Genomic DNA, 27,285 nt, shown 5'->3' on the forward strand with positions numbered 1-27,285 from the left:
TCGTTATTTATATTCCCTGTGTCCCGGTCGTCATTTGTATCCCGGTGTACCGGTCTGTATATACATTCGTTTTTTAGTTTTGTTTTTCTCCTTTATTTTTTTCCTTTTTTTTCTTTTTTAGTTTATTTAGATTTTTAGATTTTTTAGTTTTTTTATTAGTTTTTAGTTTTTTTTTCTTTTTAGTTTTTTTGTAGTTTTTACCTTCTTTTTAGTTTTGTTAATTTTTTTTTTTACTTGTGTCCTGGTCGTCATTTATACTCCCTGTGTCCCGGTGCTTTGTTGATTGCTAATCGAACATTCCTTTTGTCCTGGTCGCTTTCTCTTTGAGTGTCGTCATTTATTTTTTTCTTTTTTAGTTCTTTTAGTTTTTACCTTTTTTAGTTTTTTTTTAGTTTTTAGTTTTTTTAGTTTTTTACCTTTTTTTAGTTTTTTTAGTTTTTTAGCTTTTTTATTTTTTTTATTAGTTTTTAGTTTTTTTGTAGTTTTTGCCTTTTTTTTTAGTTTTTTGTCCTGGTCGCTTTCTCTTTGAGTGTCGTCATTTATTAGTTTTTTCCTTTTTTTTTTTAGTTTTTTATTGGTTTTTACCTTTATTTTAGCTTATTTTTCAGTTTTTTCCTTTTTTTTAGTTTTTTTTTATTTTTTATTTTTTTTAGTTTTTTACCTTTTTTTAGTTTTTTTAGTTTTTTTAGTTTTTTAGCTTTTTTACTTTTTTTATTAGTTTTTAGTTTTTTTTTGTAGTTTTTGCCTTTTTTTAGTTTTTTCAGTTTTTTTTTTAGTTTTTTATTGGTTTTTACCTTTATAGTTTTTTTAGTTTTTTAGCTTTTTTATTTTTTTTATTAGTTTTTAGTTTTTTTTGTAGTTTTTGCCTTTTTTTAGTTTTTTCAGTTTTGACGTCACCTAATCCAGTTTTTTCAGGTGACGTCACCTGACACATCCATCCACACATCCATCCACACATCCACAGACAGACAACTTATTTTTATATATATAGATATATATATATATATATATATATTTATATATATATCATGAAAAGAGAAATCACCAATGCTACAGAACAAAAAAAAAAAAAAAAAAAAAAAAAAAAAAAAAAAAAAAAAAAAAAAAAAAAAAAAGCCAGAAGGAGAAAAGGAAGACTGTTTTCCTAAATTAGTGATTAATATAGACCAGCACTTGAATGAGGCCTTAACCCTACTCATCCATACAATCACATAGGTCAAACAGCATAGCCACACACAATCAACCTTAAAGAATAATCCATGGACAGGCAGTCATGTATATATATATACATATATATATATATATATATATATATATATATATATATATATATATACACACACATATATATATATATATATATATATATATATATATATATATATATATATATATATATATATATACATATATATATATATATATATACACACACACAATACATACACATATATATATATGACTGATTGAGCAAAAAAAAGATCAAGTTAATAACATACCCCTGAAAAATTTAGTAGCATAGCTTGTTGTTGTATGGGAGGGGGGCAGGCATGGGATTCCATTTTTTTTTTCAGGGGGGATGATCGAGGTACTTCAGGACAGCAAAAACTGAAGTGAAATTACCTCAGTCTTTATTGATATTTTTATTATCATACTTTGGTAGCTTCTACAATAATTTGTTTACTACATTTCTGTTTTATTTTACCATAGGTAAAATCATTCTCACTGATAACGTAGTAGCATTAATCGTCTTATTTATACAGTAAAAACTCTTCCAAAGATAACTTGGGTAGCCTACTGTAAGGAAATCAAAACTATTTAAATCATTATACGTACATTTATAGAAGAAATATGAAATCAACAGAGTAATAATTAATTTGTTTACTTACTTGAGCAAAAAGTAAGAGATGTTAACTTCTCTTTCTGTGAAGTCGATGCAACATACTCCATTAGTTCCAAATCGAGAAGTTTCAATTGCCCATTGGAAGCAAGACAAGCAGCAAAACCTCTGTGAAGATCATCATTAAAGTCAAATTCTTCCACACAAAGAAAATCACAAGGCACCATACAAATCTGCTTAGGAAATGGATGCAAGCTAGTCACTGCCAGGGGATCCTCGTGTAGTTTCATCTTATTCTCTGAACGATACACATTAAATTGCACTAGCATACCTTCGTTGCTGTCTGTTTCTTCCTTCGTTTTCAGAACCACAAGCACTGTCCTCCCACTCAGAGTCGGTGTTATACTGTGAATAATCCAGTTTTGGCCATTTTCTTCTTTGATTATAGCAGACAAATCGATTTCAGATATTCAACAGATCAAATTGAGTTTTTGGGTGAAAATTTTCTCCCCATGGGCAGGGCGATTTTAAAAATAACCACATTCACTGATGTAGGGAGAAAGAGCGAAATTTACTCAACATAATGGCATGAAATGCATTTCAAATACTGCATGTTACAAACAGTCACTCTGTCCCTAGAGGTTAGAATGAGGTCCGTCTTAGGATCCCAACCGATTTCAGTCCATCCCCCCCCCCTAGGTATGCCGAAAATTTTGATGCCCCTTCTTGATATTTAAGTTTTCGCTATTCAGAATTCTACGTGTATTCGCTAAAAAGGCCATTAATTTGGTGTTTTCTAGGGGGTTGTCATCTAGGCATATTTTATACTAATGAAAAACATCGTCTATATATGCGATGTATAAAGTCGTTGCAATATTATCATATATCTTTTTGCTCTTTAAATGCATTTAAATGTGACGTTATTAACAAGATAATTTTTTTTTTATATATACTAGGGTTCTAAAGTATAGTCAGTCGTATTAATTAATAAATAACTTCTTAAATAAAAAAAAGCTCGTGTAATTTTTGACCGTCTACATTAAATAACTGGACATTAATTCCCATACATAATACAAAAAAGTCCTTGAGTTCAAAACATAACTCAGATAACTGCTCAATATGTTTAATGTCAACGGGTACTTGTAACCTACCTTTCGGTCCTACATAACGAAAGGAAAGAATAGATCACCTCGACCGATCAAAGCATTTCGGATGTTCTGTTTTTGTCCAGCCAAATAATTATGGACCTGATTTCCTGGCTAAAATATAAGATTAAAACATAGTTCTGGACTACTATTCATTATCTGATGGAATATTTTTCTTTACTGTATTAGCTTTATATTATGATAATGTCAATTATCAACGAAACACCAAAAATTGACATATCATACCGAAATTCTTTAGATTCGTCGGGAAAAATATTATTCTTGCTGTAACTAGTTTTTTAATTTATAAAATTATTATTAATTTAAATTGATTATTATAAAAATAAAATAGCTATTTAAAAATATTCTTAATTTATTTATTTATTAATTAACTATTCATTGATCAAGTAATTATTGTTGAATTAAATGACTTTAAAAATTAAATAATTATTAAAAACTATTCATTGATTAAATTATTATTGTTAAATTAAATTTATTATTACAAAAATTAAATATTTATTTAAAATATTATTAATTAATTTAGGATTTTTGGGAAAGGGGGTTCTCCTTGGGACTGAGCCTGGCTACTTAACGTGATTTGTTATTAAGGTCTTTTGGGTCCTATCATAGTAAGATGTTATTTGATACCACATTTACACACTTGTGGCAATTCAATAATGACGAAGCTGTAACTATTTTATTAATTTATGAAATTATTATTATTAAGTAAAATTTATTGTTACAAAAATAAAATAGCTATTTAAAAATATTATTAATTTATTTTTTGATTGATTAATTGATTATTCATTAATCAAGTAATTATTGTTAAATTAAAAGTATTTTAAAAATTAAAATAATTATAAAAAGACTATTCATTAATAAAATTATTATTTTTTCAGTTAAATTCATTATTACAAAAATTAAATATTTATTTAAAATATTATTGATTAATTTAGGATTTTTAGGAAAGGGGGCTCTCCTCTCCTTGGGCCTGAGCCTGGCTACATAACGTGATTCGTTATTAAGGTGTTTTGGTTCTTATCATAGTATTAAAATTTACATGTATATCTCTTAAACTTGTGGCGATTCAATAATAACGAAGCTATCAAGCTTTTGGGCGAAGTTTCTCTCCATGGACAGCGCCACATAAAAGTAGCCAAACTCACCAATATGTATTATAGTGATAATCAAAGAGTATGGGTAATTTACAAGAGGGAAAACTGCCGCCAGAGGGAATATCTTCTGAAAAAACTATCAGCACCATCTATCATATGGGGACACAGGGCATTTTTTCAAGCTCTGTAATAATCTTTCTGCAAGGAACTGAGATCAGATACGTATTACTATCCTAATTTTCCACGCGCCAGTTTCAATTCTTATAAGCTACCCATACCCTTTTGTAATAATATCCATGCAATAAAGATGTGCATGGTTTCAAACTATAAATTGTTTAAGGTGGTCAAATATAGTATTAAAAACTCAATGAATAAGGTTGAATTCCTGTGGGTGTAAATGCGTAAATAGGAATACGTGTGTTGTACGTGGACACCGTAGTGCATGCTAATGAGCTGTAGATGACCCGACGGAAAATCTTCCATTGATGATTTCTAAGAGATCAATGTGTCAGACTTCAGAAAACAACAGCTGTCACTGTTGTCAGACAACAGCTGTCACTACTTGGAGTTTCTCCTGTTTAGAACAACAATGTCAGAGAAACAGGAGTTTCTCCTGTTGTTTTCTCCTGAAAACAACAGCTGTCACTGTTGTCAGACAACAGCTGTCACTACTTGGAGTTTCTCCTGTTTAGAACAACAATGTCAGAGAAACAGGAGTTTCTCCTGTTGTTTTCTCCTGAAAAAAACAGCTGTCACTGTTGTCAGACAACAGCTGTCACTACTGGAGTTTCTCCTGTTTAGAAATCCCAAATTCTAATAGTGAGTCTTTAATCTATGTCCGGGGGATAGAGTAATAACATTTGACAAGTAAATTACTGATTTCTAGAATCTCTTATAAACCAGAAGATTAAGTCAGTTGCAAATTAAAGATTACTTAAAGATTAAAAGTTCTCATTAGACCAATTTGACAACCGAAGTGAGTAATAACAGTTATTCTTGTTGAAGGAAGGGCGAGTAGAATAATTCACTTCTATATTCATATTATGTATTACTAGCGTAGTATTATTATTCTTAAAGTACAGTAACATGGTGGAGGGAGCTAAAATACTGTTCAAAAAGTAATAAAACTAAAATACTGTTCTTGTAGTTCAAACTGTCTTTTTCTTAATTCGCGGTATGTTAAAATCTTTCATACTCACGGTCTTGAAATGGGAGGAGAGAGCAGACGGAAAACACTCCCTACCCCTGTGGGTATCATGGGCATCCCAATAGCGCTGTCTAGGTAAAGAGCGATGCGTGCGCAATGTATTTTTTTTTCTTTGGACCAGGGCACTTTGTATCAAAGGAGTTGTCATAGAAGCTTCTAAAAGGGCTCATTTGATTGGAAATTGGAAGGGCTTGTGACCTTTTTAATATTCGAAAGTGACTGGAGGGCAACTAACACCCCTTCCACACCTACTATTTCCCGAAACACATCCAATCAAAATTTTGAGATAGCCATTTTTTTCAGCGTAGTTGAAAGGTCCGGAAACTATGTCTTTGAAAACGACACTCATCCCAGAGCCCTAAGGGCAGGGTTTGTAAGTTAAGCCCTGGGGGCATATAAGGTTTAGATAGAAAGGATGATCATATAAACTTCGGAAAATGCTCATTGGATGCCTAATCAGAAGTTTTAGGGTACTTTTTGAGATTCAGAGTGATGGGATGGTGCATACCCCCCCGCTCCTCGTACTAGCTTGTGGGTTCTTGGATCCAATTTTTATGCATTGAATAAAGTCCCGCTAAAGCATAAACATTGGATCCAAAAACCCACAAGCTAGTCAATACGAGATGTGACTAGACAATTACTTGTGATTGACGTTATCTGAGTGCGAAAATGGAGATATTTAGGACATGCCGTGCGAGTGGATGGCCAGTGACTTCCAAGTGCTGTTCTTCACTGGCAATCAACTGGCACCCGTTTTATGGAAGTCCCAGGAATACACAATGGCACAACTACCTACTCACCTACGTAGTCTCAAAACTTTTTCCATCCTGAGTGGGGTAACGGCAACTACCCGAATGGTAGTTGCAGCAAATCAATGGGATGATTGGAGGCTCTTTCTCAATGTCCTATGTGCCACTAGGTGGTTTTAGCTATCATCTTTATGTATCTCTTTAATGCATCTGGCCTAAAACCATTATTTCCTGAGTGGCCAAGTGCTGATATTGCTAAACTATTAGCTTTATTTTTGCTTAACACACCTATATGCAATGGGATCCAAACTATCTTTATATTTAGCTTTGGCGAGCTACAGATTGGCTTCAGCAGCTTTTAATGTCACCAATCTGAAGAGTTTTTGTGTATGCTGTTTTGATGAGGAATTTAGTAATTAATTGTGATCTTTTATTATAGCTGAAATCGCGAAAGCCTTTCTCGAGCAAACTGCCACTCAACTTACCTATCAAGGCTTGGCTGATCTAACCTTTACAGTTCAAGATGACGAGTTAGCTGTTTTCTTCAGAAATAATCACTTCAGCACCATCTATAAAACTAACGTAAGTAGTGTTTTAATTATTTTGTTTTTATTTAATCTGTTTGAATTGCAGCACATTATGCATTTTTTCAAGCTTCTGAACAATATGTTTAGTTCTACTTTATCAATTAGTAATGGTAGCTGGTGGGAGACTGAAAAATACTGTCTTTTTGAATTACCGTTGATAAAATCACCAAGTTAATTCGAACACATACTCGAAGGGACTGCTGGATCATTTTGCAATATTAAATATAGAAAAACTAGTTTTTTTTTTTTTACTGAAAGTAAGGAGCGACATTAAAACTTAAAACGGACAGAAATTACTCCGTATATCAAATGGGTTGTCCCCTCCGCAATCTCTCGCTCTTTACGCTAAAGTTTTTAATTGTTCTAAAAAGTAGAATTGTGGTAAAGATTCAAACTTTAGTGTAAAGAGCGAGGGATTGCGGAGAGGACAACCCATTTCATATACAGAGTAATTTTTGTTCGTTTTAAGTTTTAATTTCGCTCCTTACTTTCAGTTAAAAAAAAGTAGTTTTTTTTTTATTTAATTTCTGAACGTTTTTGAATTAATGCATGTTTGATTTTGGCTCTCCGCACATAAATTATTAAAATGAAATTTGCATATTAATTCTTTTTTTGGCTAAATGGCTTTCACTTAGTTTCGATCAGACGATTTTGAGAAATAAGGGGTGGGGAAGGAGGCCTAGTTGCCCTCCAATTTTTCGGTTACTTAAAAAGGCAACTAGAACTTTTAATTTTTAACGAACGTTTTTATTAGTAAAAAATATACGTAACTTAAGAATTAACTTACGTAACAAACTTTTATAACCTTATATTTTTATTATGTATACGAGGGGGTTTGTCCCCTCGTTAATACCTCGCTCTTTACACTAAATCTTAAGTTTTGTCCCAGTTCTCTAAGAATGATCCCTGAATCAGAAAGGCCGTAGAATAAATAGTTAAGTTACTAAAAATACTTTAGCACAAAGAGCGAGGTATTTATATCCTCCTAAATACCTCGCTCTTTATGCCAAAGTATTTTTAGAACCCCTCATATGCGTAATAATCTCTGTTCGTTTTAAGTTTTAATGCTACTCCTTACTTTCAATTGAAAAAAACTTTTTCATGTTTTTTTTTTTTTTTTTTTTTTTTTTTTTTTTTTTTTTTTTTTTTTTTTTTTTTTTTTTTTTTTTTTTATAGTAATGCTAGAAAATTCTGCGCCCTTTTTATTGAATTTCTCTTCCCCCATGACATATTCCTCGAAGGAAAGATCCTCCCATATAGCCTTCTCCCCTCAACCCCACCCCCCAAACCAAAAAATTCCCCTGAAAACGTCTGTTCACTTCCCAATAACCATTACTGTATGTAAACACTGTTCAAAGTTTGTAACTTGCAGCCCCTCCCCTGGGGACTGTGGGGGAGTAAGTCTTCCCCAAAGACATAGTTATTATTGTTTTCGACTATTCGTAACAAAATGGCTATCTCAAAATTTTGATCCGTTGACTTTGGAAAAAAATGAGCGTGGGAGGGGGCTTAGGTGCCCTCCAGTTTTTGGTCACTTAAAAAGGGCACTAAAAATTTTTCATTTCCGTTAGAATGAACCCTCTTGAGACATTCTAGGACCACTTGGTCGATACGATGACCCCTGGGGAAAAGATAAAAAAACAAACAAATATATAAACACGCACCCGTGATCTGTCTTCTGGCAAAAAATACGAAATTCCACATTTTTGTAGATAGGAGCTTGAAATGTTTGCCATGGGGTTCTCTGATACGCTGAATGCGATGGTGTGATTTTCGTTAAGATTATATGACTTTTAGGGGGTGCTTCCCCCTATTTCCCAAAATAAGGCAAATCTTCTCAGGCTCGTAACTTTTGATGACAAAGACTAAATTTAATGAAACTTATATATTTAAAATCAGCATGAAAATCCGATTCTTTTGATGTATCTTTTAGCATCAAAATTCCGGTTTTTAGTGTTACGTTTACTATTGAGTCGGGTCGCTCCTTACTACAGTTTGTTACCGAACTGTTTGATTACGGTTTTTTGTATCTCTTCTCATTCTTTGACTGTCTTTGTGTTACAGTAAAAAATATTATCCCTAACAAAAGATTATATGAAAAATTCGTTTTAAGCGAGAACCGTTATGTAATGGAATAAGAAGGACATTTCTAAAAGGACCAGTATAACTCGAGTTTTAGCCTAAAAACAGGTCATCCTAAAAAATCCGAAAAAAGGGAAAAAGTACAACCAATAATTAAAAATCAATAAAGTTTGATCCTCTTATTCAGAATTTTTTTTTTTTTTAATTTTATTTTTTTTTTTGCTCAGAGACTGTAATATATAAATCTGAGTCAGATTTTTAACTGCAGCCTCATATTTTTACATAGTTTTTGCCAGTTCAATCCTCTAATGAAGACCAATAAGCCTAAAATTGTAAGAAAAAAGGCTAATAAGCCGTTTCTATTTCAGTATCTCAAACTGTAATGTTATGTACTGTTAATGTTATTTATCAATAAATTGATTGATGTTTAAGCTATTAACTAATTTTTAACTAAATGGTTGAAAAAACGTGGTGCCTTTGGAATAAGCGTACGCGTGTGAAGAATAAGCTGGTGGTTTGCACAGAAAAGGCAGCTTTTTCTTGGCAATTATTTTAAATTTGTTAAACATGGAGGCTTAAAGAAGAAAGTTCATTTAGCCAAGCCTATTTCAGTGAGGTTGGAAGGATCTAAACTTCTATACTAATGTTTTCAGTAGTATTTCTAGCAATTCGTAATGTGTTCAGTATTTGGATTTCCAGAAATCCAGTGTTGAAAATATTTAAGTTAATTTGGTCAAACTCATCTTACATAAGTCGGTACAAATACAACCATATATAATAAAAACAACCATTACAATTAAAAAAGGCTACGTATGTACAACCCTTAGCTTTCAATTGAAGGTCTTGTACGGTGTTGCTTACGTTAATAACGTTAACGTATTAAATTTTTACTTTCGTGAATCGAAGCGGGAGCAACTTAGAATACTCGTTTATGCTCTGTAATATTTTCATCCGCTTACTCTTATTCTAGAATCAAATGTTCACACTCCTAACCGATCAGGGTTTCCTAAAAGATGATTCTAATATATGGGAAACTCTTCAAGATATAGATGGCTCTGGTATATTCGTCAATTCTAGCTTCATGATTGGCGGGAAGCCTTTATTGATCATCCCAGGGAAAGAACAAGAAGGCAAAGAGTAAGTGTGAAGGTTTTTAAGTTCGAAAATCAATTATTTAGCCTTGGGTCATTGAATATTGAAAATTAATGTTGGGCGAAAATTAATTATCGGGTGCTTTGCCAATATTTGAAAGCGAAATTTGTAATCTCAACATGAATTAAGTGTTCCTGTTGCCAGATACCCATTGCTGAACTGGGTGTTGAGTTCAGCCTTGCTCAGACAAGTGTATATTTACTTTCTGGAATTAGTTTTTTATAATAAATTTGCAATAAACCATTGATAAATTTGCATAATAGCAAATTCTGTATACCGTCACAAAAAAATGGAGTAAGTAAAGTGGAAATAGTTAGAAACAATACGTTTTACCAACATTATTTGTAAAACTAGAAAAAAAAATATTTGTCAATATTTGAAAGTATAAATTTGTAATCTCAGCAAGAGTCAAGTGTTCCTGTTGCCAGTTACCAACTTGCAAATCGGGTTTCGAGTTCAACCTTGCCCAAACAAGCCAATGTAAGCTTCCAGGGAAAATTTTTTTTTTCATTTTCTTTTTTAATAGAATTTAGATGTATCTTCAAACTACGTATTAGTTCTTTCCTACGACAAATTTTTGAAATATCATTATACGATGATAATCTCAAATTATTTCCCGCCAGTTTTGCGGTGCTTGTGGTTGGTATTGCTTTTCCTTCTTTTGCGTTTTGTTTGTTGTTTCTTTACATTGAAATAGAGACATCATTATGTTAAATCATATTATGAGTAATTATTTTCAAAAAAAAACTAATCTTACTTACAAAAAACCTTTATGAAAACACCTAAAACTTTTAAGAAGAAGGGAAATCGACAATTTATCACGAAAATACATTGAAGTGGCCAAAATTTTTAAATTTTGTCCCGCTCCAAGACGCGGGAAGGCCGTCAAAGTTATCACGCCTTTAGATGGACCCTTGGTTTGCAGCTGTAACGGAAAACTTTTTTTTTACTGTGACACAGAGTGGCACGATCCCATTCCCTGTTATTTAAGCCTTCACATTCAATAGTTCAATGTCGACCCTCAAACTTCAGCCTGGAAGGCACAATTTACAATAACATGCTTGGACTGCCTAGTTACGGTAAAAAGGATTGCCAGTTGTAATGAATTGCTCTGCCGGTGAGGCAGAAACGAGCTCACTAACAGCCATCCCACCGCACCAGAAAAGTCCCAATCCTTAACAGTCAGCCTATTCTCATTTGGACAATTCTTTTTTTCAGCAGGTAATACAACAAACCATAACAGATTTTTCAGTTATATTCGTGCCTAAGCCCTTCGGAAGGCCATAGAGTTGAAAACCATTATGACTTTCTGGAAATTTACTAAACGTCTCAAGCCAGACTTTTTGAATCAGGAAAGAGAATGTCCGGGGAAAAAGTATACAACCTATCGTTAAAAATTCAATATTTAGATATGCGAATAAAATACAATTTTCTACAGACAAAGTGGTATAAAGTGATAAAGGAGTTGCTCCATGTTTTAAAAATGGCTAATTTATTTCGCAATTTAATATGAAGAGACCAAAACATAATTGAAGACATTTTATTTAAAAGGATAAAAATGTTACAAGGAGGAGTGGAAAAGTTAATGTTTCAGTGGATTTGACAGATGTCCAAGTGAAAAATATAAAGTATTATACTCGATTTTGCAGCGATCTAAATCAGCGACTATGTCAAGTTATAAACTATCGTTCCCACACAGTGCGTTGAACTCGAATCCTCGAGAGCCGAAGAAGAGTCCTCTCTCCAGTGTACAGCAGGAACTTCTAATAAAAAATATTCCATATAGTTTGTAGTATTCAGTTTTTATGACGTGATTGTACGTGTAGAAAAAATTTAAGTAAAAGATCGATATGGCTCATTATGATAAGCAAAAATGAATATAATAAAAAAAATATACCGTTACAATATTTGCCACAACGACAATTACAACTTGTCAAAATTAAGTGAAGAACAAAAAAATATCCGGTTAGAAGATAAGCGTTAGCAAGAATTAAAACGAGTCAAAAATAAAAGTGATGTATACTAAAGGGATCGGTATAGTTCAATATAAATATGGATGCCAGTATCAGAGCTTTAGAGATGTCTGAAACCTAGCAAAGAATAAACCACGGCATATAGTAAATAAAAGTTAATATTATACAAGCATTTTTTAAAAGTTGCTTTTCGGGGGTATGGCGTCTATTTGACTTACTTAGCTGCCTAATTCTCTGATCATTGTCTCTTACTATTCTAATTAAGAACATTTTAAATAAAGAGCACACTGCCTTTTCATTATATAAAATAAAAGAAGGTAACGAAAGGTTTTTGGAAGACAGTGAATACAACCTAAGCGATTATTTCGGCTGCATAATCAACAGCCTTCTTCAGAGAAATATATTAGAAAAAAAATGAAAAAACTAACGTACTCAAGAATATATTGGCAAAAATTTTTCAAACTAATATGCAGCAAATTAATATAATTCACACAAAGTCTTAGCGTTTTAAACCTCACAATGGTTCAGGTAAGGCTGACAATGAAGTTATTGATTTAAAGTATTTGAACTGATTAAAATTGTAACAGTTCCTTATAGTCATATTAGCTGTTTTTGCCGCTAGTCTTGTATGCCTTTTGGAAACGGTTCATTTTGATTGGCTAACATATTTATTTTATATTCTCTAAATTCTTTTGGGTAATTAACTTTGTGAAACTAACCTTGCGTTCTGACCATTTTGATATTATTAGTGTAATATGTAGTTTTGTTTTGTTAGTATTATATGGAGATTTCTATGTTGTTGTTTTTTGTGACCCATTTTTTAATAATAATAATAAAAAATGCTCTCTCTAGAATTCTATTATCATTGTAATTATTTTTGAAATCACTTCATACAGTAAAAACTGCAAATAACGGAGGAAAAGAGAAACAAAAGAATAAACAAAACAAATAAAATAATTATACACTGCGCTAACAAAAATAATATATTGATAACAGAGTCGTAAACACATAATAGACTTACAAATAAACAATATAAAGATAGCAAAGTCATAAACACATTATATATAGACTTACAAATAAACAATAATATATGGATAAAATAAACAATATATGGAAAAAAAAAGTCATGGACACATTAGACCTATATATAGACTTGCAAATAAACAACATATGGATTAAATAAACAGTATATGGATTATAAAGTCATTAACACATTATATATAGACTTACAAATAAACAATATATGGATAAAATATACAATAAAATAAACAACATATGGTTAACAAAGTCATAAATACATTATAAATGGTCTAACAAATAAACAATATATAGATAAACAATAATATATGGATAAAATAAACGAAAAAATAACAATATATGGATAACAAAGTCATAAACACTTTATATAAAAACCTACAAATAAAGAACATTTGGATAAACAATAATATATGGATAAAATAAACAATATAATACAGTATAAGGATAACAAAGTCATTAACACATTATATATAGATAGATACTTTATTTCATGATTGAACCAAAAACAGGCATTTCACAGAAACAAAAACGAAAAAAAAACACCCTACAAAAGGAAAAACGTGCTCTGCAATAAACAGGGCAATTAAATAGAAGATGACTACATGTTTCCATTAGACCGCACAAGCACAATGGAGTCAGCTTTCCCAATCCTATTTAGAAAAATGAAGCAATCTACTATGACCTGTAATAAGCTGTGTTAATCTGCTATTTGGGGGAATTTTTGATGCAGATATAAGGTCTTCTTTATTTTCAAAAAAGTTAGCCGGCCATGTGCTAACAGAATTTTTAAACTCATCAAACCATTTTGCATACAAAAACTCATTTAAAGATTTACGGTCAATATGAAAGGGCTGAAATACACCAAGGTCATTAAAGGAAAGACCCAAAAAATTTGCAATAATTTGGTCAGTATAATGGGTATGATGTGCCGAATAGCTAATTCCATTCAAGGTAGGACTCGAAATCCTCGGCCAATTTTGAGGTCGACCATTCTTTCCGTATCTTAATATACTTAATTCCAATGCTCTTAAATCCATTGGAAGCACTCCTGCGAGAGCTGTTACTACATGCGTTTGAGCTGTATTGAAAGATTTAGAAATTATGATCATACAAGATCTTTGCGCCGACCGTAGCATTCGCTGAATATTCTTTTTTCTCAGTGCAGAGATCCAAATCGGACACGCGTATAAAATATGGCTTTCGATTACTGATCTATATAGCATCCTCAATGCATGTGGATTCAGGTTCCAAGTACTCTTGACAACCGTTAAAAGACGAGCAGAATATTGTTTTGCAGAGTTAATTTTATGTCTAACATGGTCAATCCATAATAACTTTCTATCAAGAATAACACCCAAATATTTAACCTTATTTTAACAGGTATCTCAATTCCATCGTACATTAGCTTTACAGTCGGAAGCTGATGCCTCCCTGAAAATAAAATTGCTTCTGTCTTGGATTTATCAAACGCGAGCTTGTTATCTTCTGACCAAGTTAGGAAATACGAAAATACCCTTGATGACAAGGATTTTAAAGTTGATATTTTACTTGATGTGATAATTGCACAAACATCATCAGCATATGTCTGAATTTTTTTTATTAGGAATATTTATTTCTAGAAGATCATATATATTAACCGACCATAGCAGGGGGGATAATATTCCACCTTGAGGACATGATCGCTCTAAAATGCACGACTATTCACCCTATACGTAACAACTCTACCAGAAAAGGAACTATAAATTAAATTTAAAAGCCCATCAGGGTACGATTTAGCCTTTAACTTTTTCAGTATTCTAGTGTACCTTGTAGAGCCAAATACGCCTTTTAAATAAAAAAAAATATGCATAAAGTAAAGATTTTTTTCTGCATATTCTCCTCCGCCGTGGTAACAATACCATCAATTGCGTCAATAGTACTTTTCCCACTACGGAAGCCAAACTGCAGGGGCGAAAGCTAACTATATTTAGTGCTAATCGCAATCATTCTATTCGCAATGGCACGCTCATATATTTTACCAAGATTTGAGAGTAGGCTAATCGGACGATACGAAGCTGGATTGCCATCATTCTTTTTGCCATTTTTTTTAAACCATTATATTTGCATTTTTCCAACTTTTCGGGAAATATGAAATTTTTAAGCAACTATTCACTAACTTTACCGAATTAGAAGCAAGGACATTGATGTTTTTAATTAGGGTTAAATTTAGAATTCCATCTGGGCCTGGGGCCTTTGATGGCTTTGAACCTTTAATTATTTCTTTTAATTCATTCAAGGAGACTTCGGTAACACCTGATGTGCTGTTAATAAAAAAATCTGTAAGTTCTGCTCTAACTTCACCATGGTAATTACTATCAGTTGAATGGTCGTCCTTTAAAAACCACTTATTTAGCAATACCTCCCCGGCTTCCGTTACAGAGTTAGTCTTACTGCCGTCATCTTTTGTTACATGTAGTGGCTGAACTATTTTTACAAATTTTGTGGATTGTTTTCCATTGATTCAAATTCGGTTTATCTGCACAGAAATTATTCCAGTCATTCTTTTTAGCATTTAAAATACCTGGTTTATAATTCTTTTTTGCATTCCTTAAATTAACCTCATTTTTGAGAGCATTGCAGGATTGAGATATCAGTAGCAATCGTCTATATCCTTTTCTAAGGTCCGATAATTCTGTAGTCCACCACCGTGAATACTTTTTGGGAGAGCCACGACTCACAGGAGTTGATTCATTGGTAGCTTTTTGTATTATGGCTGTTAAAACATCTACAGCTTTATCTATTTCTTCAGCATCCGTAGTAGGGAGGGAATATAAACTATCTATTTCATTTAAAATAACGTTGCTGAAAACATTCCAGTTAGTTTTTCTGTAATCATACTTGATGTTATTACAAGTTTCCACGATATCTGCCTCAAAAACTAGGTTAAACTTGATATACAAGTGATCAGATAAGGATGGGGGGCAGTGTTTCCACTATGGGGATTTCCCCCCTAAAATAGGGATTTTTTAAGTATTTTAGGGGCGAGAGTTTTTTTTAAGGATTTGGGGATTTTCTAGGGATTTTTCTTCTCCCATGGACTTTTAGGGAAATTTTTGGGGGTTTTCCTTTAATTTGTTCATCATCTTCATCTTCTTGATCAGAAAAGTAGGATAATTCGATTTAGGATCTGTTTCCTTGCGAATTGAACTTGGAATCACAGACAAGAACTTCTTCAGTCGTTTAAAAAATTTTAACACCACACAGATTTTGAGATGTACAGGAATCCTAAGTAACAAACTAGCAACAAACAACTGTTTGAAACAGTTCCATGCTCATGTGGGCTTCAAACAATAATTTCAGATTGGACTGTTCTCGATTAATGGAGTCATATGGTTTGTCATTTTTGGGTTGTTTTTTCATAAGATTATTTGGTAGATAGCATGTCATTTTTTTACAGGTCAGATAAATAAAGTTATAATATATTTTGATTGTTTTATAGGGTACGTAGTTGTTCTTACTGTAGTAAATTTTATGACAAGCATTGCATGTATGATTCTTTTTCTCCACAGTACTTGTATGATGATTACGATTTTTGTGTAAAATCAAAAAAACTTGAACTCGAACTTGTAGCCAGCTTTATAAGTACTGATGTGAATAATAGAGGTAGGCTATAACTATTCGAACACCTCTCTTACCGTTTCATTACCCTAGTTTTTAACAGACAAACAAACTGACAGCCATTTTTTTTAAAAACAGTGGCACATGTAGGAATAAATGGATTGTGTATTTTTGGCAAGCCCACGTACCCAGGGGGAAAATCATGAACCTTCATACTATAATTGGTAAATTTTTTGTTGTTCATTTTTTTTTTTATTTACAATAAAATTACCCCTCGATGTCTTTTTTTACGTTCTTTGCAAATATAACAGTCACTTCTGTTGCAAATTCAAATTTAAGCACAATTTGAGCTCTTGAAACCAAAATGTTTCTAGTTTTGGGGTATAAACAAAGCTTAAAACATTGGTCTCAGTATTGAACTTCCTGCAGAAGGACTATGTGGAATCAACTAGTGCTTTAGAAATCGATGTGAACAATCGGAAGTTTTAACTTCCCCTTGAAAGCGTTTACTTGGGTCCGAACAGACAAGATTCCCTCTGTACGTCAAGGTCAGATACCGCCGTCCTCCCTGATTCAATCGAAGTAGTTCTCAAAGCTGCACAGGCGTTCAATGTCAAAGCAGTAGGGCAGATACAGAAAAGGTTCCATTTTGAAAACGACATTTACAAATATGCTGAAATGGTTGACCCAGTGTCAGCCCAAGCACTTCAGCCTGCCTCTCTGCTACCTTTTGTTAGGAAGTATGGACAGATCCCATGGGACGGAACCAAGACCGTGCAGGAGTGGAGGAGGCAGATCCTCATCGATATTGAAAACGCCAAAACAATGGATGCCGTGACCTGCTGGTGTTTGGTATTGATGAAAAAAAATGCTGCCGGAACAGAATTTGTATCCTAACCTGAAACCGGCAGTATTATTTATTTCCACTGTTCCATTTTCAAATGTCAATGTCGAGAGGTTTTTCAGTGCTGTAAAAGTAGTAAAAACTGACCATCAGAATAAATTGAAAACATAAACTTTGTGGGGGATTCTAAAAACAAAATATGGAATGAAAAGGGCTCAAGAAAGTGTGGAATGTGAAGATGATCAGTTACTTCACCACATGAGAACGGTGAAAGCTTCAGCCACCATACAAAAAATGTTGAAGACACATCAGGGGAAGATAAGGTCTGATTACGTTTTACAAGTTACGATTGAACAGTATTAAACATCTTGTACTTTAATCTACATTACAGCATTACATTTTCTTTTCTATTTGCTTAATATTATTTGAAGTATATTTGAAGCTATTTGTATTTAGCTGATGATTAAAAAGCACTTTAAACGGCATGACAAGACATTCTATTATAGTAGTGATAGCTAGACTTCAATCTAAGAAGCCAAAATATGTTCCCTTTCAATGGTACGGGTAAAATGAGATAGGGAGAAGTGGTTCAGGGAGTAATTAGAAAACGGGAGATGGGGATTTCTTGGGTTTTTTCAGCTCCTTATTACAGATTAAAAAAATGAGAAAGTGGAAACACTGATGGGGGGTCATTTATCACTTCCCAGCTGTCAACAAATTTTAGTAAATTTAGACCAACTGCTGTGACGTCGGGGCTCGAATATGAAAATTCATACGTTGGCACATCTGGGTCATTCAGTACTACTAATGATTTACTGGCAACAAAATCCTCAATGGATTTAACTTTCAAATCGGAATAAATATTATTAAGCCACAGTGGCATTAAAATCTGCCCCAAAAAACATAATATGAATAATTTCTAAGACTATCTATACTTGCTAAATAACTATCTACTGAGCACAGGGATGGAGGGCAATACATGGATGAAACTAGAATAGTTCTACTTTTAAGATAAACAGACACTAACACATTCATTGGTCGAGATTTCGTAGTGTATATCGCATTTTAGGGATTTGTGGACAAGTATAGCAGCACTATAGAATCTTTTCTCAAATGTTGTCTTTGAGAAGGTATTGTACATATTCGGCACACACGAAAGTTTACCAGATTTATTAATGTAAGGCTCTTGGATAAGCACGACATCAGGGCATAAGTCAACCAGTGTTTTTTCTAATTGTGCCGCTGCAGCATAACAATGTTGTAGGTTAATTTGTAGAAACTGTAAGTTATTATTATACGTATTTACATGAGACGTGTTCTGCATTCATGCTACATAATCAATATTCTTTTTTGATTGTTGGGTTATTTCTCTAGCTGTTGGACAGTTGTTGTAATCGTACGATTGATGTGGCTCACAGTTGAGCTGTCGCTTATTGCACGAACGGCAACTAGGGCGACTACTGAAGGATTTAGTACATTCGTTATAGTCATGATTACCCATATACCAAGAGCAGGTTAAATCGCCCTTACACTCAGACTTCTTATGGCCGAAAAGACAACAATTGGTGCATCGTATAAGGTTAATGTAATCTTCGCATTGTAGGCGAAGAAATCCAAAATTGAGGCCTCCTCTTTTTAAAATTTCTTCTCTGATTTTTTGACTCATTTCTAATATAACGCTGCAACTTTTTCCTTTTTCAATAATAGTTACCACCTCCAAGGTTTCTCCAGCAATAACAAGTTTTCCCATATCTGGATTACTGTGTTCTATAAATTCTTTGCACTCTGATTTATTTTTGATTATAGGAGCACCGTTCACAAGCATTCTTGGTGGGCGTTTTTTTAATTCCCTCGAAGTATATTTTAGTGCTACTGAATTTTTGTTGAAAGCACAAAGAGAATTGTTTAAATCTTGTTTTGAGTTAAATTCAACAATGATTTTGCCTTCTCGCCCATGTTTGATATTTTTAGCAAAAAATTTGGTGGAATCTTATCTGATTATTTTACTAATGTCTTGCACTATTTTTGCCGGAGGTTCTTTCTTTTTTTTTATGATCTTTGCTTCATTACTGCTTGGCTCAAGAATAATACTAAAGGTTTCAGGACCTTTAACAACACTAGAGTACGATCTACAATTTTTAAGAGAGGATGCGGTCATTGTATCTTTATTTTCCAATTTTTCGTGTAATTGGATTATATTTTGAAGGTTATCGTTCTCGTTGCACAAAAGTTTTGCATTTTCTTCTAAAAGCTGATGATATAAAATTTGAATTCGCTCACAAATATCTAATTCGTAATCCCTTCCTCCTGGGATTTTCTTTACCTTGGCAAGAATTCCTTTTAAGGCACCGATTAGAGTACTAAAACTCGTTGCGTCTTCTGTGCTTAACTGCAAAAGAGTCTCATCAACAGCTTGATTATTGGAAAATTCTTCCATTGTTAGAATCAGAGTAAAACACTAGCAAAATCCTTTCATGGCAAGGGATACAGTTATTCACTCGAGACTCATAATACTATTTTCACCAATTCGTATGAATCCTGTACAATATTATCCTAACCGGGTAATTGTTATTTCAAAGGCTAGAACCAAACTCCAACTACATTATATATAAACTTACGAATAAACTAATTTTTGGCTTAAATAAATAATAAAATAAACAATATGTGGATAACTAAGTCATAAACACATTACATGTAGACTTACAAATAAACAATATATGGATAAACAATAATTTATAGATAAAATAAACACTATATGGATTGCGGAGTCATAAACACATTATATATAGACTTGCAAATAAACAATATATGGATAACAAAGTCATTAACACATTATATGTAGTTTTACAAATAAACAATACATGAATAAACAATAATATATGGATAAAATATACAAAAACAAACAAGCAACAATATATCGATAACAAAGTCATATACACATTATATGTAGGCTTACAAATAAACAATATACGGATAAACTATAATTTATAGATGAAATAAACAATAAAATAAACAATGTAATGATTACAAAGTCATAAACACATTAAAAATTGACTTACAACTCTCAACTACACATGGCGCATTAGTAACGGATACCAAAAGAACCAAAACAAAAAGAATCAAAATGCTTCTACACTGCAATACGGGGGTTACGTTTACCTTTTGACGCTTGGTAATTCTTCTGCCCATTGGAAGGCAATGGGCCTTTATGACCCGATCCCTTGACTCAGTTTGATGAGTTTTCCCATAATAATAATAATCAAGTCAAGGAGCCGTTGAAAATCAAGTTGGTTTACTCCAGTTTCTAATGTTTTATATTACAGTCTTAGAGTGGTTGATTAGAGTTTCCATGGTTAGTAATTTATGTCTAAGTTTAGTAATTTTTTCCTGCAGTGATTTTTAGCTGTTGTTGCGCTTGTTTACTATCTAATTTAGTTCTTAAATATTGTAATATTTTTAAATGTAGGCTATCTTTATTAAACACAGAAACACACTTGGGAAACAATAGGGAAAACTTTCTCAAGACAAAGGAATTCAATTCAGTGAATATTTCGGCCTTATTTCCAAGGGCCGTTCTCTGCACAACATAAGCAAAAATATAAAAAGGTAAAAAAATCTTTATCGAAATGTATCTTTCGGGTAACAAATAAAAGAAGTCACATTTGAAACCACGAGAACAAATCGTCGTTGAAGGAATAAGATCTAAAATTTTCAAAGTAGCTTCATAAATACACATTTTAAACTTCACAAATTTATTGCAATTTCAGAATTTTTTTTAGTCTGAGTTGAAACCTAAATCCCAAAATCTTATGTGGTCCGGAATATCAAGTCGTGGTATATTCTGCCACGCAATAAACCTCTGGAGTAGGTTTGGAAAACGTTCCAAAGCAGCCAGTAGCAGAATTTGATAGAATTCCAAAAGCGACAAAGCTGCCAATAAATTTCAATATGCAATGGAAACTACCAAGTAGCAGTGCTACTATGCTACCCTACTTTTCTAAGGTGGCTCTGGACATGCTAGAGTCCATTAAATTGTTTTAATAATTTTGACGAAAATGTATATTTTTATATATTTTAACACCCCTCCCCATTCCCCTCCATAAAAAAATGGCCGCCGGTACTTTGTAAACTGGCGAACTCTCACCTTCGATTTTATCCTATTTAAGTCTTAGCTTCGACCTTTCACCTTGAAATCCCCAAAGATTTAGTCTACGTTTTTATAATCTTGCAAATAAACAATTATGGATAAACAATTTATATATGAAATCCAGAAAATCTAGTCCATCCAGGAAATTTCACCAGGAAATTCCCAAGATTTAGTCGAGGTTTTAATAATCTTGCAAATAAACAATATAAGGATAAACAATCCGTATAGGAAACCTAGTCCTTCCAGGAAATTTCACCAGGAAATCCCCAAAGTTTTAGTCGAGTTACAATCTTGGTTAGAAAAAAGCTTTATTTTTTTTGTCCATTTGCAGTGAGCAGTTAGCCCATCAGCTTCAGCAGGAAGAAGAGCGAAGAGCTGCCTCAGATTTGCCTATTCCTAGCACAAGTACTGATAGCCAAAGAAGGCCTTCAACTGCTACAAGAAGACAATCAGCAAATCGAGATAAGTCCTCTGTAAGTAACTTAGAAAATTTGAACATTCTTAAATATACTGTAATTAGAGGCTTGGTTAATTCATTAGCTTGAATTAGTAGTGCTACTGCTAACCACTTATCGTAGCTCCAAACCACCTACGGCCAATCCAGCTGCACACCCTTCTCCTCCATCCCCTCCCCGTCTTTTGAAGAATCTCATCTTCGCTCCTTTCCAGCGAAGGACGGACAATTTTGATTAATTACTTCTACTGATTTCTTATGCTGATTATATCTGATTATTGCTTATTATAATTTGATTATAACTGATTTATTAATAAAGTAATAATCAATAAACTAATAACTTAAAAAACTGTTAAATTATCTTATTAACTAATGACCCTCACTATTTGTTTGGTAAATACAACCACCGGAATTGCCGTTCGTGGTTCGCTCTTTACTAAGCTCTTGCTAGAGAAAAATCCAGTTGCTTTTTCACTTTGTCTATCAGAAAGATTGTCCTTCTTTTGGAGGAGTGGGGGGGAATGTTTTTCAAGGCTGAAAGCTATTGACTGGATTTCAAGTTGATGAAAGGCGTCTTGCCTGTACACAGGAAATGGGAGAGCGTTATTCCCGTGATTATTTCATATCCAATTTTTCTATCTGGAAGAATTGAGGAACAATGGCATAATTTTCTTTTAGTTTAAAGTCAGATCAGAGCTCTCTCTGACATAGGGGGGGGGGGAATCCAAACTGGAAAAAGTACAATTGTAGGTTTCTTTTGTCCAATAGACGCGTGGGGGATGCATCAAAACTTTTGGCATCCGTTCTGTAAAGATTTCTAGTTTATTATAAATTATTGGGCTATTTCTAAAAATATATATTTCTAAATAAGTAAAAATCGTCGTGCAAAAAATAAAATTCTGTTAAATCCTAACTTGAAGATCATCAAAAATCTAACCAGCTTCTTGCAGTATAGTGATTCGTGAGGATATATGATAACGCATGTATTTTATGTGGTAACAATAATTTGTAACATATGGTAAATATGTGCTTCAATATTTGAGAAGAACATGAGTATGAAATGATGAAGAGGAGAATAATAATCTTCAAAAGAAAATTAAATAACAAGACTGAAAGTTCAAACTGGTATCGTGAGTCGAAGCAAAAATTCAGAAATCATCAGAATCTAAGTATCAGGAAAATATCAGCTTAATGAGTCTTTACAGAACATCAGCGGATCAAATTGCAATTCAAATTTCGTTGTTTTCTGTTTTTGGGGTAAGCAATTGACTTCTGAATTAATTTCTATAATATTTCAAAGGTAAGTACTTGAGCTACGCCAGTGAAACTTTCAGTGATTTTCGGAATTTGGTATTTAAGCTGATTCTTGTAAGTTTTATAAGTTTGAATACGTTTCTTTCTTTAATATATCAAAGAAAGTTTGTCAGAAGTGTGGTTGCTTAGCCTATAGGATATTTAGGTTTAATAAGATTTTTTGCAAATATCAGTTTTAATTTGGTTTACCAGTCCTTAAAAGTTAGTTGTGTTAAAATTCTTGTCCCCTTCTCCTATCAAGTTGAATTCTGGAAAATCATTGATTTTCAATTATTGCTATTTGAATTACTGATTAGAATGGAAAGTAGAATGAAAAAAATGGAAAGGAATGAAAATTCCTTAGTGGGTCAAGCTTGCGTCACCTTTCGCATTTTGAAAAATTAGACCTGTTTGTTAATCATTTCCTCTGTGCTTCCCATAATTTCTTTCATTGTCATTGGACTTCAGAGAGAGAGGTCAAAACTAAACTGAAGAGTTAAGAAACTTATTTTGATTCATAAACAAAGAGGCCAAGTAACTTGTTCAGTGTTATACCCATCAGGGACGAAATGATGGAGGGGTTATGGGGGTTAAGGACACCAACTCCCTTATAAACGAACAAGTTAAAGTTATAGTTAAAGCTTGTACAATAATGAAAATAAAGAGGGAAAAATTTAACTAGCTAGTGCACAGAAGTGAGAGGAGGATATTAATAGGACCTGGTATTTTTTTTTAGAATTTTTATACTTTTTTTTTATTGCTCTTTTAAATTGATTTAGAGAGGTTTATTGAGCAAAGGGAATCTAGATCAAGCCCTGGCTGGTAGAATTGGCATTTCTAAGTAAGGAACAACACAATCGCTATTAAAAAAAGAAAAAAGTGCAATGAAATTAAAACGGCGAAATCTAACTACGACTGAAAGTAAAATTCTAAGTAAATGGATGAAATAGACCACTAGATAATTTATATTTCGAAATTGCGATTTGATGTATCCAGAACAGTGCCTTTATATTCTAGCTATGAAAACGAAAATGAAATATTTGAAATTCATAGTAAAGAGTATAAAAATAACCAACAAGTACACGACTTTCTAAGTCTTACTTTACGCTTTTAGAAAGAAAAATTAATCGAAAACTACTCAGACGCCATTTAGTATCATAGAATACATTCTTTTAGGCTGTTACATAATAATAATGTTTACTATAATTTCAATAATTTAGAAATTGCATAATTAGTCATTCAACCAAAATGCCCGACAAAAAAAAGAAAAAGAAAAAGAAGCAACCAATTAAAATAAACTAATTAATAAGCTTCATCGGTAGAAAAGTGGACAGAGAAGAACAAGCTAAAAAAATGGTAAAAATAATTACGAAATGAGACTAGATAGCTAAAGTAATTTTCCACTGTTTTGCGCATTTTACAAAGTAAATATTGGGGAAAAATGGACAGAAAAAGTACGCTAAAGTAACTAGAAAAATCAAAAATCAAATAAGGCCAAACAGCGAAACTGTATTTCTTCTTTGTCATATATTTAAAAACCAAATAATATGAAAATAAGGACAAAGATAAACACCCTTCAAATAACTGTAAAAAAAGAACAACAGTGGAATAAGACCAAGAGGCAAAAAATATATTTCATTGTAAATATTGAAAAAAAAGTAAATATTGGAAAAAAAGTAAATATCGGAAAAAAAGTGGAGATAAAACGTCTTGCTAAAACAAAATGGAGTCACCGAAAATGAAATGATGGCAATAGTAAGTTTCTATCGTCCTGTAGGCCTACATTTAAAAAGTAAATATAGGAAACAGTGACACAGATTTTTTTTTTTTTTTTTTTTTTTTTTTTTTTTTTTTTTTTTCAACAAGAGGCGAAAGTAGATTCCTACTGTTTTGCACATTTAAAAAGTAAATAAGGAAAATGCAGAAAGTGGTGCTATATCATCGCTATTATCGGCAGTGTGATCTTAAAAACAGCAAAAAGGTGGTCCCAGCGTGATATCCCGGCTATTTTCCCTTTGTCATGCGAGGAGAGGGTCTGGGGGTTGCGTCGCTACGTTCGTTCTATTCTTAGTACTTAGTTATCTTAAATAGGAAATTTCTACCCGATTAAAACAAATAGTTTCTCAAAAATTACATGGTTTTCCTTAATATGAAAATTACTGATATCTCTAAACTTTTCAAAGCGATTTCATGTCAAAAGCAGTAAATATATTCAAACAATAGTTCCTAGAATGTCGTGGGAGGGCTCATTCTTACGGAAATTAAAAGCTCTAGTGCCCTTTTTAAGAGACCAAAAAATTGGAGGGCACCTAGGCCCCCTCCCACGGTCTTTTTTCCCAAAGTCAATGGATCAAAATTATGATATAGCCATTTTGTTCAGCATAGTCGAAAAACATAATAACTATGTCTTTGGGGCTGACTTACTCCTAATAGTCCTTGGGGGAGGGGCTGTAAGTTACAAACTTTGACCAGCGTTTACATACAGAAATGGTTATTTGGAAGTGTACAGACCTTTTCAGAGGGATTTTTTGGTTAGAAAGGGGGAGTGGTTGAGGGGAAGGGGCTACGAGGGAGGATCTTCCCTTGGAGGAATTTTTCATGGTAGAAGAGAAATCCCACGAAGGGGGTGCAGGATTTTCTAGCACTATTTAAAAAAAAAATGAAAAAATAAATATGAAAAAGTTTTTTCCACTGAAAGTAAGGACCAGCATTAAAACTTTAAACGAACAGAGATTATTACGTATTTGAGGGGTTAATCTCTGCCTAAATACCTCGCTCTTTACGCTAAAGTATTTTTAGTAATATCAACTATTTATTCTACAGCCTTTCTGATTCAGAGGTAAATCTTAAAGAATTGGGACAAAATTAAAGCTTTAGTGTAAAGAGCGAGGTATTAACGAGGGGGCAAACCCCCTCCTATATAGGATATACGAATATAGAAGTTCGTTACGTAGGTTAATTTGTAAGTTACTTATATTTTTTTACTAATTAAAAACGTTCGCTAAAAATTAAAAATTATAGTTGCCTTTTAAAGTAACCGAAAAATTGGAGGTCAACTAGGCCTCCTCCCCCACCCTTTTTCTCAAAAATGTCTGATCAAAACTAAGAGAAAACCATTTAGCAAAAAAAAAATTAATGCGCAAATTTCGTTTTAATTATTCATTTGCGGAGAGCCAAAATCAAACATGCATTAATTCAAAAATGTTCAGAAATTAGATATAAAAAAAAACAAGTTTTTCAACTGAAAGTAAGGAGCGACATTAAAACTCAAAACGAAGAGAAATTACTCCGTGTATGAAAGGGGCTGCACTCTTCTCAACGGGCCGCTCTTTACGCTAAAGTTGTTTACTGTATTATAAAGTAGAATTGAGAGAAAGTCAAACTTTAGCGTACTCTGAGAAGCCGGACTCTGAGAAGGGAACAGCCCCTTTCATACATGGAGTAATTTAAGTTTGTTTTGAGTTTTAATGTCGCTCCTTACTTTCAGATGAAAAGATCTTCTTTTTTTTCGGGTAAGATCGATAAAACTGCAATAAAATCGTGGTTAAATAGTAAGTCTGCATTTTAAAGCATTGTAAAATTTTCAAAATGGGGTAAAATTTCATATCACTTTCTGAAAAATTTTTATGATCTCAGTTATTTTTACCAAGCTGAAGAATATTTTAGGGTAAGTTGGTGTTCTCCCCCCCCACATACGTCACAAGTCTACCTATAACTCAAACCTCGTCCCCATGTGTGTATAGCGGGAACCCCGGTTGAAAGATAAGCCCCTGAATTTTAGCTCAACAGATTCCAGTCAATAATCAAGTCATTTTTCTTGTTCTTTCGCTGCTCCTTTCTTTCTAAGTATCAAGGCCGTAATCAGGGGTGGGGGGTAATGTAGGGTTTGCCCCCCCCCCCCTGAAACATTTGTCTGCCTCTTAAGAACTTAACAAAAATGAATATAAATAAATGTTTGATGCGTTTATAAAGTTTTTTTTTGTAGATCCCCCCCCCCCAAAAAAAAATTCTTTTGTAAAACACCCCCGTAAAAAATCCTGGATACGGCCCTGCTAAGTATAT

General features: G+C 32.9%; 1 protein-coding gene and 1 long non-coding RNA gene across 5 annotated transcripts in view; one reads left to right on the forward strand and one right to left on the reverse strand.

The window, feature by feature from the left end:
* LOC136042496 (uncharacterized) overlaps positions 1 to 27,285 on the forward strand; it is a 177,733-nt gene that overhangs the window by 54,327 nt on the left and 96,121 nt on the right. For all 4 annotated transcript variants that reach the window (XM_065727459.1, XM_065727461.1, XM_065727460.1 and 1 more), the window contains exons 5-7: positions 6,496 to 6,638; positions 9,696 to 9,862; positions 21,808 to 21,949. In XM_065727459.1, coding sequence (XP_065583531.1) covers positions 6,496 to 6,638; positions 9,696 to 9,862; positions 21,808 to 21,949 — 452 coding nt within the window. The remainder of the gene's footprint in view (positions 1 to 6,495; positions 6,639 to 9,695; positions 9,863 to 21,807; positions 21,950 to 27,285) is intronic.
* Positions 11,404 to 27,285, reverse strand: part of LOC136042498 (uncharacterized) — a 38,675-nt gene continuing 22,793 nt past the window's right edge. Inside the window, exon 2 of the long non-coding RNA XR_010621336.1 lies at positions 11,404 to 11,640. This is a non-coding gene — a long non-coding RNA (uncharacterized LOC136042498). The remainder of the gene's footprint in view (positions 11,641 to 27,285) is intronic.

This window comes from Artemia franciscana, unplaced genomic scaffold, assembly GCF_032884065.1.
Source record: "Artemia franciscana unplaced genomic scaffold, ASM3288406v1 Scaffold_1375, whole genome shotgun sequence".
NCBI lineage: Eukaryota > Metazoa > Arthropoda > Branchiopoda > Anostraca > Artemiidae > Artemia > Artemia franciscana.